At 29.6% G+C, this 12,547-nt stretch overlaps 1 protein-coding gene across 2 annotated transcripts in view; it reads left to right on the top strand.

Moving 5' to 3' along the window:
• LOC145323652 (limbic system-associated membrane protein-like) overlaps positions 1 to 12,547 on the top strand; it is a 72,019-nt gene that overhangs the window by 39,386 nt on the left and 20,086 nt on the right. For both annotated transcript variants that reach the window (XM_080166067.1, XM_080166066.1), the window contains exons 10-12: positions 306 to 367; positions 3,640 to 3,722; positions 12,255 to 12,352. In XM_080166067.1, the coding sequence (XP_080022193.1) occupies positions 306 to 367; positions 3,640 to 3,722; positions 12,255 to 12,352 (243 nt within the window). The remainder of the gene's footprint in view (positions 1 to 305; positions 368 to 3,639; positions 3,723 to 12,254; positions 12,353 to 12,547) is intronic.

The raw sequence follows: 12,547 nt of genomic DNA, 5'->3' as shown, positions 1-12,547 counted from the left end.
TATACTTATTATACAAGGTGTTTTTTTTAGTAGGACAAAAGTATTACTTGATTTAACCCACTTACCAGTGGTAAACATTAATGATCAATATCATATTTTCTTCATTGGGAAAGGAAGTTTTGTACAAGGAAAAAGTATTTCGAAATTTTCATTAAATTTTAAAACCGGTTTTTACTTTCTGCTAATATTCTGTCAATGGTAAGTGGGTTAAAGTAGGCAATAACTTTGTCCTTTTAAAAAAAAACATATTTAAATGGATAGTTAGATAATATTTTTTGTATATTTTTAACTTTGTTTTACTTTAGGATGGATATTTGGAGAACTATGGTAACCAGGGTCTCTCTTTCTCATTAATCAATGTCACAAGGAACATACACACACCTTTTTATACAACAATTTCCTATTTTGGGTAATATAACACTTCCTCACATATTAAAGATGTTAAAAAGTTATCCCTTACCCCTACAATAAGTGTGTGAATTAAATTGTATGATGAATGCCTTGATCAAAAACAGGCGTAAAGTAATCATATGGCTTTTCTATGTTAAATACTGTAAGCTTATATATCAAAATGATGCGAAAATCCAATGTAAAAATAAATAAATAATAGGAGGGGGCGGGGAGGGGGGCTAAAGAGGACAATCTATTTTAAATCATTAGGAAACTGTTTTCTTTGTGTCTTTTCATGGCTATTTTGACTTTTCTTCAACCCCAATAAACCCAATTTATTTTATGAACAAAAAAGGAAACACCAATCTCTTTTTAGCTTCATGGATTTTTACTTCATTTAGAAGTTAAGCTATTCAATTAGTTGCCTGTTTTTCTTATGCCAATTACGCTCTCTCTCTCTCTTTCTCTATCTCAATCTTTCTATATTTCTCTCTCTCTCTCTCTATCGCACTATCTCTCTTACATTCTCTCTGCAAAATTTTTACATCATTAATAAGTATCTGTTAATCGTGTAATTAAAATATCTCTAATTCAATAATAGATCAGCCATGACCGCTTATATAACACCAGATAGCTAGCAAAAATGATATTCATTGATTTAAAATCATACTAAATATCGTAGCTACTAGAGTCTAGGGTAACAGCACCTAGCTTAATAAATAATATATTCTTTGTAGAAAATGTACTGTAAAGCTAATTAATCTCTTTGTCTATATATATTCATTAACTTCACCAATATTAGATAGGGGACAAAATGAATAAATAATATTAGTTGCATAGCAGCTCTACATTCATATTTTTTATTATTTGTCATACGTCTGGTTGTTGTTACGTTAGAATCATGTTATAGACTTTTTAAAACCTTACTAGCGTTTGCGACCCAAGCATCTAAATACTTTTTTATTATAATGCGAAACAAATTGATAGAAATATAGCCCGTAACTAGCTCTTTGACATTTAAATAAATGAATTAGCCTAAAACTACCCTTGGACTTGTACAAAGCTTCCATGTAATTGTTAAAGATAAAAAAGATAAAAAAAATTACATAATAGGATTAAGCATTATTATTTTTCTACTTTGTTGGCTTTTTCTTTTATGGTTATCGTCATCCTTGTTTGAAAATTTTTTTTTTTCAAATTCTTAAGAAAATTAATAATACCATAATAATGCGAAATAACCTAAATAAATCTAAAATTGAAACAAGAAGAAAATATTGTAAGAAAATGCATCAAATTTCAACTTCTTTTTTCCCGAATTATGCAATTTTTGTTGCCTTTTTTATGTAAGGTTAAGGTTAAAGAAAAGTGTTTTGGTGTTTTTTCAACAAAGGATAAAAAGCAAAGCTTTAGAAAACGTATATTTAAACTTAAAAGAATACTTTGAGCGCGAAAGAGAAGCGAGTATAAAAGATATAGGAAGATCATAAATCAAAAGAAGTTCTTTTATTTTTTTAGATGCTGAAACGTAAAAACGAAAACAAAATTCGGTTATATTGGCCAATAATACTAAACTCGTTATGCACTAAAAATTGAGTCTCTTGGACAATTCAAGGTTTAGCGCTAAAACAAAAGTTGTTAGTGGATTTTTTTATGTAATTTTTATTTTCATAATTGAATGCTCCCTATGACTCTTTATATTTTTCCCTGCTTTTAATTGGAAATTTCCCTATTTATTAAAGAAATATAGTATGTACTAAGTGTATTAAGTCTTCTTATTGTTTATTTTGTTTGTGTTAATTTGACCTAAGCAAAGCTTTTGACAGCTGACACCCTGTACTTTTACCAAAAATCTGGAACAGATTATTTTAAAATTAAAAAGTGTGCACATAAAGGCAAGGACAATTGAATCATTTACCAAAAGGTTACACATTAAGTGGACGTTTAATTGAGATAAAACAAATATGACCTCCTATTTTTTTGCATCAATTTTCATGTTCAATATTAATGAATAATGATTCTTATTAATCGAGAAAAAAAAACTTATTTATCTATTTCTTATTGACAACACTTAAAAAATTCAATTATTTTCTCATTTGATATATTTACAGACTTTTATTGCTGCGCTACTTAGAAACTAAATGAGGAATGCGCTAATAAAATATGTTGTTCTCTAACCTGAAATAAAATGGATCTTGACTCGAAGGACTCTAACTTGAAGAGGCAAAAAGTTTAAACTTTTCTTTGAATCAAGGCATTTCAAGTGTTCACTTGCATTTACACAAAACTGTTTAAACATTTTTTTTAACTAGCAATTTTTGTCGCCAGGTCTTTCTTTTTTATAGAAATAATATTTTTATCTTTTTTTAATTATAAATTCTTTGGTTCCAAATATACTTGAAACTTCTTAGGTTGCATTACCATTGTCTAATTATAATAGATATAAAGTATACATAAATTTCTCCTTTTAATTAAATATACTTTATCTGAAATTTTAATGTATTGAAATCGATTGATATAGGATTAAGAAATCAAATTTATTGTTGAAAATGCTGATAGCATTCTGAAATTGAAATTATTGTATGTACATCTGTGATGCTTTGTGCATGATAGTAAAAACAGTTGGCAAATTGCAAAATAGTTTAATTAAACTGATTAAACTTACACAATATCCCACAAATTTGGTCGCGGTTGGGATGGGGTGGGGGGGGGAGGAGGGGTTGGTCGGGGGTATTGCGGCACAAATTAAGGGGGTAAAGTGACACAAATTAACCACCACCTTTAAAAGTGCACTTTTGAAATGCATATAAAAAGAAAAGAGCAAAAGTCACCTTTGTTTCATATCGAAGCATGTTTATAAAAGTAGACACCATGCAATTGAGGGGTAGTTCAGAATTGTTTAGATTTAGTGTTGTTATTCTAATATTGGACTATAGTCGGGTATTTTTATGTCATTACATTTTCAATCTAAGTTTTTTAGAATTTATGCTTAATTTTAAACATGATTCTATGAACCATAAATTGATGTATTGATCTCCATTGCTGACAGACAAATTACCAAAAATGTAGATTAAAATTATTTGTTAAAAATTTGGACCCTGATAGCATAAATTAAACAACAGGATGTAATAAATATACCATTACCAAACGAATATGATAACGTAGAGTTATAAAACTTTGCGTAGCAGTGTAATTTACATTCCTGTCCTCCCCCCATCCATAAAAATATGTGTGAATGTGATTGCTGTACAGACATGATGCTGGAATCTACACGTGTTCCGCCGTTAATGGGGTTCGAGCCCCTGCCACTGCTGATATCAATGTCAGAATTAAATGTAAGTTTTTATTACCTTTTTAAAGTAAATCACATTTAACTATGGTTTATGTTTTTAAACTTATTTTACTAAATCTCTTTGTTAGTAGCGAAGCTACTCTATAATTTGAAATGTCCGTCTGTCCGTCTTAGTTTGGGGGAAACGTAAATTTCTCGGCTACTATAAAAGATAAAAGGCTGAAATTTTTTGACAACATTCCTATTATTAAGGAGCACAATTAACTATAAAACATCAATGGCGGTCGGACCGCTTTTTAGCAGGTTTTAGGCTATTTTTGTATTTTTCACATTTTTCTCCATATCTTTGGTGTTTATGGTCCGATTTCCAAAATTTTTTCAGTTAAAGATATCAAAATTGAATTTCCTGCCGATTTAAGAAAACAACTATGACGGTCAGACTGTCTTTAAGCAGGTTTTAGGCTATTTTTTTGTATTTTTCACATTTTCTTCCATACCTTTGGTGTTTATGGTCCGATTTCCAAATTTTTTTCAATTAAAGACATCAAAATTGAATTTCCTGTCGATTTAAGAAAACAACTATGACGGTCAGACTGTCTTTAAGAAGGTTTTAGGCTATTTTTGAATTTTTCACATTTTATTCCATACCTATGGTGTTTATGGTCCGATTTCCAAAATTTTTTCAGTTAAAGATATCAAAATTAAATTTTCTATCATTTAAAGAAAACAACTATGACGGTCAGAATTGCCTTTTTTCAGGTTTTTGGCTATTTTTATATTTTTTACATTTTTCCTCATATCTTTGGTGTTTATGGTCCGTTTTTTTTAAATTTTTGTAGTTAAACATATCAAAATTAAATTTCCCGTTGTTTTGAGCATCCACTATGTAATTTACTTTAACCATCAGTCAGTTTATCATAGTACTGAAATATAAATATTAAGAAATTAAAAACAAATGTTGAAAAGGTTTTGTGATTTTTTCCTAATATACATGCTTTTGACAACTAATATCTAAATTCTTATTTAATTGTTTGTTCTTCGCTACTTATGGATGTTGTCATCCTTGTTCAAGTATTTATTACAAAATTAGAATATAAAATATTAAAATATATCCTTTTAAAATTAAGGGACTTGCAGGCTTTTATTATAAGAATAAATTTCATTTTACGGTGTTGGTTAAACGTTTTTCTAATATGGCTTCGAAACCAATTATATCCGCTGAATTAGAACCGGTTCTCAAGCATACTGAAAAACAATTTATAGCATAGTAGGTATTATAGACATTTTTCACAAATATTAAAATAAAAATCATAAAATTAATACCAGTTTTGTAGGCTAAGAAAGCTGTTTTTTTTATTTTGATATCCGCGGAAAGCTGTTTATTTATTCTTAATTCTAAAAACATTTATGTTTTTCTATAAATATCTAAATTTATGTTTTCCTGTCCTTTTCCTATTTCTCATATGATATGCGTACATATGGCCAAATTTGTGATCCTATATATCTTTCTAAATAAATTAGTTTATAAATATTTTATTAACATCCTTTTCTTTTCCTCTAAATTTTCCTTTTTTATATCAATGTTACTTTCATATATTAACAAGGATGACAACATCCATACATAGCGAAGCACAAAATTTTGTGGATGGGACTGACCGTCATGGTTGTTTCTTCAAACGACGTGAAATCTAATTTTGATATCTTTAACTGAAAAAAATTTGAAAATCGGACTAAAAACACCAAAGATATGCGGGAAAATGTAAAAAATATAAAAATAGCCAGAAACCTGCAAAAAGGCAGTCTGACCGTCATTATTGTTTTCTCCAAACGACGGAAAATTTAATTTTGATATATATAACTGAAAAAATTTTGAAAATCGGACTAAAAACACCAAAGATATGGGGGAAAATGTAAAAAATATAAAATAGCCAAAAACCTGCAAAAAGGCAGTCTGACTGTCATAGTTGTTTTCTTCAAACAATGTGAAATTTGATTTTGATATGTATAACTGAAAAAATTTTGAAAATCTGATCATAAACACCAAAGATATGGGAGAAAATGTAAAAAATATAAAAATAGCCAAAAACCTGCAAAAAGGCAGTCTGACCGCCATTATTGTTTTCTCCAAACGACGGAAAATTTAATTTTGATATCTTTTACTGAAAAAATTTTGAAAATCGGACCATAAACACCAAAGATATGGGGGAAAATGTGCAAAATTAAAAAAATAGCCTAAAACCTGCTAAAAAGCCGTCCGACCGCCATTGATGTTTTATAGTTAATTGTGCTCCTTAATGATGGGAATGTTGTCAAAAAATTTCAGAATCCTATCTTTTATAGGAGCTGAGTAAATCCCATTTCCCCCATAGCGTTACGGACTGACTGACGGACTGACGGACTGACGGACTGACGGACGGACATAGTGAATTATAGAGTAGCTTCGCTACTAAAAAGTGAATCGTTTGCATTGTATTTACGCAAAAGGTTCTTGTGTATTTTTCGGCATAAACTTGTTGTAAAACCATTTTATTATTTTTCTGATAATTTGACTATATTTCATCATCGAAATTGAAGTTTTTAAAAACCTTTGCTTATAATTTTCTTAAAGTTGGAATTCTATTACTGGATATTTTCATCCTTGTTATTCAGCATTTTGTGTGTTTTTATATTTTTTACCCGCAGCTACCCACCTAGAGGCCTGTAGGGGCGACTTCTCTTTAGAAGTGTATGGTACTTTCACCAAAAACATTCCTAGAACCTGTGAAAAGCTACACTATAAAGGAAAACCATTTTGGTTCAGCGGTTGGCAAGATCCTTAGGTACACAAAGACAGACACACATCATGTTACTTTTATATAAGGAGTATCAATTTATCTATTCATAGTATATCTATTTTTAGTAGCGAAGCTACTCTATAATTCACTTTGTCCGTCAGTCAGTCCGTCAGTCAGTCAGTCAGTCCGTAACGCTATGGGGGAAATGAGATTTACTCAGCTCCTATAAAAGATAGAATGCTAAAATTTTTTGACAACATTCCCACCAGTAATAAGCACAATTAACTATAAAACATCATTGGCGGTCGGATCGATTTTTAGCAGGTTTTAGGCTATTTTTATATTTTTCACATTTTTCTCCATATCTCCAGTGTTTATGGTCCGATTTTCAAAATTTTTTCAGTTACAGATATCAAAATTAAATTTCCCGTCGTTTAAAGAAACAACCATGAAGACCAGACTGCCTTTTTAGCAGGTTTTAGGCTATTTTTATATTTTTCACATTTTTCTCCATATCTTCAGTGTTTATATTCCGATTTTCAAAAAATTTTCAGTTATAGATATCAAAATTAAATTTCCTGTCTTTTAAAGAAAATAACCATGATGGCCAGACTGCCTTTTTGGCAGGTTTTAGGCTATTTTTTATGTATTTAACACTTTTTTCCATATCTTCAGTATATATGGTCCGATTTTCCCAATTTTTTAAGTTAAGGATTTAAAAATTTTTTTTTTGTCGTTTTAAGTAAACAACCATGGCGGTCAGACTGCCTTTTATCAGGTTTTTGGCTATTTTTATATGTTTTACATATTTACCCATATCTTAGTCAATTTTGATCCAATTTTCAAACTTTTATGGGATATCAGTATCAAAATAGTTTTTCCCATTGTTATGAGCATCTTTAATATAATTTACTTTGACCATCGTCATCATACAAAATAAAACGAGGTTTCATGTTTTTTTTTTCCAATAAATCTATTCTTGATTTTAGTAAAAACCTTTTAAATCTACCTATACGTATTCCCATCTACGATTTTTTGTGCTTCGCTACTTATGGATGTTGTCATCCTTGTTTTCTATATAACTATTTGAACAACATAAAAGTATAAGTGGTACTTATCCTCTACTTATGAATATTATTTTTCCTTTCTACTTTTACTTTTATTTCCTTATTTTTCTTTAGGAAATAGATTTGTACCTACATGTGATCTTTAAGGCTATTTATAGAGATCATATTAGAATTAATTATTCCAATGGTTATTTTTGACAATTAATTTTTTTTTAATCAGTAAAAAAGACAATTAAAAGCATGTAATATGAACCAATTCAGTAATTTTCTCAATCAATTATTTTGATGTTTTAAATGGTGTATATTTGCTTGATTGGTAAGATCTCGTTAATAAAAATCAGTTTACAATTTCAGTGAAGGTAAAGACTATGTTTCAGACTATTAAGCTTGAGTTATAAGTAGAGAGAGGGGGAGGGGGTGGAACCTAACTTCTACCTCTTGGAGAAAATCCACAGTCCAAAAAAGTAATAGTAATGTATATGACCTTCTGCCTGTTTAGTTTATCATCATTTTAACTCTAACAAACAAACAGGAAAACCAACTTAAAATATATATGTACATATTCTAAAAATAAAAAGCCAAAAGTTTAATTTAAAACATGAATGTACACACAGCGTAATACAATATTCAACAAAATTAATGACCTAATATTAAATTTTATTTATTATTCATTACTTACTATTTGGTTTTCAAAATCGTACTACAATTTTTGGTAAATTATTTAATGTTTAATATTTGACTTATTTCATTTATTAGTATTTTTTACATTATTTTATAAGGAAAAATTAATTAAAAATTATTAAAATATCAGGGATCTTAAGGGATAAGACAATGGACGACACACTGATGTACAACTCCAATGATTCCAAACAAAATTACCACTTCTGTAGCTTATGAAAGTTATAGCTGAAAAAGTTTGAACGCATCAAGTTTGTAATCAACCAATCACCCCCCCCCCCCTCCCTTCCCCCTGAAAAATATGTTATTTTACATCAAAATTGAACCCCATTGTTTCATAGATCCCCCCCCCCTCCCTTCCCCCTGAAAAATATGTTATTTTACATCAAAATTGAACCCCATTGTTTCATAGATATATCTATGTATTTGTGTGTTTCCTAAAAATATTTGACAATTTACAGTTAATCCCTGATTTTTTTCTATAGAATGATCTACGAGGGACATTGAATTATATAACGGGAAAAAGAGATGGTCATTGTATAAAAGTAAAATGATGTATGTCTGTACCTTAGGATCTCTTACAAATTAAGGAGATGGGGTATAAGTGTGTGTTCAACAAGAATCTTAAAGAACTACCTAAAACATCTAATAACAATATTAAAAAACAGTTTGGGGTAAAAAATGTTTCTTTTGGTAAAATATGAAAGAAAATATGCTACTTTGGCAAGAAGCTTTTTATAGTGCCTGTAGAAAATGACGTCATACTTGCCTACTATTGGTCAATTAAAATTTATATTGGCCTGCCATTGGTTACTTGTATTAAATGACGTCATTTTTATAGGCACTATATAGAGCTTCCTATGGCATTAATAGTCTTTGCACATACTTGTCCATGTGACTGGAGGTGAAATGATTTGACCTTAGAATACCTTATCTCAGGCTCCTCTATTCTTTTCTCTCCAGCTATTCTTACTACTAAGCTTAGTATTGTCTCAAGTAGGTTTAAGAGGTGTTTAAACTAAACAGCAGATTAACTAAGTTTATGATTTAGCGACAAATCAGTTTTACTAGTAGATGATGGTTAATATTCCAATGAATAACTTTAACTTTAGAAAATTATTTTTGAAGAAACTATTTTTTTAATAAATTGTTACTAAGCTAAAGATTCAGAAAAAGGTATTATATAAAGTAGCAATATTCTGAAATGATTGGCTTGATTTTGTTTTTCTTTATGAGAGTTTCAACGTTTCTTGTTACGGGTTTTCGCTATTCTTAAAAAGATAAGCCTCGCCTAAGATTTTTTAAGGGTTCTCCCCACTTGGACTTTTATGCCTACGACTATAGGCTAAGACGCTGTACAATTTACTAGAGAATATATAAAATTTTCTTTTTAGCATTGTTAAAGCTTTAGTTATATTATGTGGTACAAGGTTGAAGAGGCTTAATACACTGCAGTAAATGTTCTGTATAAATGTTTAGAGACGCCTGGCGTCAATTTATATACACCATTATAGACAACATATACGCTATATACAATTTTCATATTGTTGTTTTGATTTTTGTTAGAAGTGTTTTTTCTATGCCTTTTTGTTCACTGCTTCCACCAGTTTAAGAAAATTAAATTTTTTTTAATTTGACTAATTTTTATTTTTCTTATCCCAACAGTAGGAAAAGATTGAATAATTATTTTGTTTTCTAGAATGACAATAAAGAAAAGACCCATGAATTAGACATTCTGATTCACTAAAAATACCTTAAAAATTATAGAGTTTGCAGAGGAAAATTTTATTTGAAGACCATTTATAATTAATTAAAATATAACAGATATGCTACGCTTATTACAATATTCATAATTTGGTTGCTTTTTGTGTCATACCCATAGAATAAGGAGATCATACCTAATTGTTATAGAAATCATCTTAAATGGATAGAAAACAAAAGAACAGTAAATGTAGAAATTAATTATCAGATCACTGAGACTTTCTATTTGTAAAAAGATTTCATTTTTAAAATCAAAAGTTAAATTGATTTTTGTGAAGCCAATTAGACCCTTTTAATAAAAATGTGTTAAATGATAAATTACCTAACCGTGTTCAACAAAACTCTCAAGAATTTAAGTGATATTTTATCCCAAACAAATCTAGGACAAAATCCACTGTCTTTTTTTCAACTTGTTAAATAAAGGAAAGCTTTAGGTCCCAATGTACTATCTTACTTAACCTAACCTAAACTTATCTATAATAAACATGAAAAAGTTTTTCAGAAAAAATTGCCATTTATCATCATGCAATTACTGAATTAGTTATCTTATCTTATTAGTTATTAGTTATATTTATATATTTTTAAGCGAAATACTCCAAATCCTGACAAAATTGGCCTAAAAATGTCAGAAGCAGTAAGGTGTCTATTGATGGTGTGAATCTACTTACGCAAAAATATTAAACTTTAAAATACCATAATTGCTTAATTTAAACAACATTAAACGACCATTTCCTTCTGACTCTTTTTATTTCCTAGATAGTCCTTTATTATCCTCATATTATTAAAATAGCACAAAATGACCAATCCCTTCTGCTTCACTTTATCAGTAAACGACCAATCCTCTTATTTGTTCTTTTGGGGGAATACAAAGCTCTAGTGTTGACCAGAGATCTAAAGGGACAAGACAATGGTTGACTAATTGATGTACATCCCCAAAGTTAATACACAAAATTACCTCTTCTGTATATTACGATTAGTGGTATGGAGACTCAATTTGATTTATCAACAAATCTAAATTCATTAAAAGTCTCCAAAGTTGTTATGCCAACGAATAAGAAAACGTTATTATAAAACTTTGGGGACTTGTGTAATAAACAGCTCATTTTCTCCTTTCTCACTGAGTGTTGATGTGATATTATGCGGACGTGAAAGCACATTTCTATTGAATAGTATATAATAATGTAACAATAAACCATGACATTTTTTTGACATCAACATTTGCTGGTGAGTTACTCCCAATTATGGCTAGGATACCAGGTAGGAAGGGGACATTGGGCAGTTAATTACACTGGTCCCAAAAGTTTTTTAACAGAGTTTTCTTTCGGGACTTTTACTTAATTTCGATGGGTTGGTTCATAAAGTTCAGTGTCCATGGTCTTATCCCTCTTCATCCCTGCTAAGAAACAGAGATATATACATTCAGGATAAAGTTTATCATATTTTGATTCTAGTTTTAGAAAGGCTTTTTGCGAATCATTTATTAAAATTATTTGCGGCTTAAGATTTATAAAAAAAAATGTTTAAAATTTTCATCTGCACTATTGCAATCCAGCATTGAATTTACGAAGCGCTGGAAATTGTCATGTGTGACGTCATAAAAATACGTGTGAATCAATATATTTTAATGGGGTTTCCACTCCCACTTCTCCTCTCATCCCTCCTTTTTAACGTATTTTTATGACGTCACACATGACACTTTCCAGCCCTTCCAATTAAAACTTCTAACATACATACATTTGCAAAAACTTTTTTATTATTTTGTTTTATTATTTGGAAAATTAGCTCATTAGTGGTGATGTCATAATATCAATTTCCACAATAATATCATTTGTTAGAAGAAATATAATTAGACTCAATATAATAGTTATAAGTAAAAGAACTAATTATCTACCTATCTGTATATTTCTATCTACTTAGTACCCTTCCCCTAGTCACTAGGAGATGATGGGTTGTGTAAGATAATAGACTAAAACCATGCTTCCCTAAAAAGTACAACTAATTTGCACCAGCATTTTCTGTGATCTTTAGCTTTAGACAAAAAACCTCATAATATTTATAAAAGGATGTATCTAATATCTAATCTTCCATCCATCTACCTATCTATCTTTTATCTATTATCTATTTAACTATCCATCTATCTTTCTATCTATCCAACCATTCCAAATTTTTGTAACTATCTATCTAACCATCTAAAATTTATCTACCTATTTATCCAAACATCTGATATTTATATATCTATCTATCCATCTATCTATACATATATTCAACAATCTAAAATTGTATCTATCTATCTAGATCGGCCAGAAGTAGAAATCGAACAAACGTGGCGGATGGAATTTACAACTACAGAAGTTGAGATTGACTGCATTGTTTTTGCCAACCCTCCGGCTCAGGTAACTTGGTCAGTAGCGCAGCTGCTACATAGCTAGGTACTATGTATGTATGTCCATCAAGGACGTCCAAGCTTTTTGTTATAAAAAATAGTGAGGGGTAATTAAATTTTGGGGTAACCACTTAATTGTTTTGCTGAGAAGCTTCCAAAAAAATTAATCAAATAAGTCTTTATATCTGTTGCATTCTAATAATAC

This window comes from Acartia tonsa, chromosome 7 (assembly GCF_053477335.1).
Source record: "Acartia tonsa isolate MP-2025a chromosome 7, ASM5347733v1, whole genome shotgun sequence".
NCBI lineage: Eukaryota > Metazoa > Arthropoda > Copepoda > Calanoida > Acartiidae > Acartia > Acartia tonsa.
The sequence above is the reverse complement of the archived record's forward strand: the minus strand, read 5'-3'. Positions and strand labels throughout refer to the sequence as shown.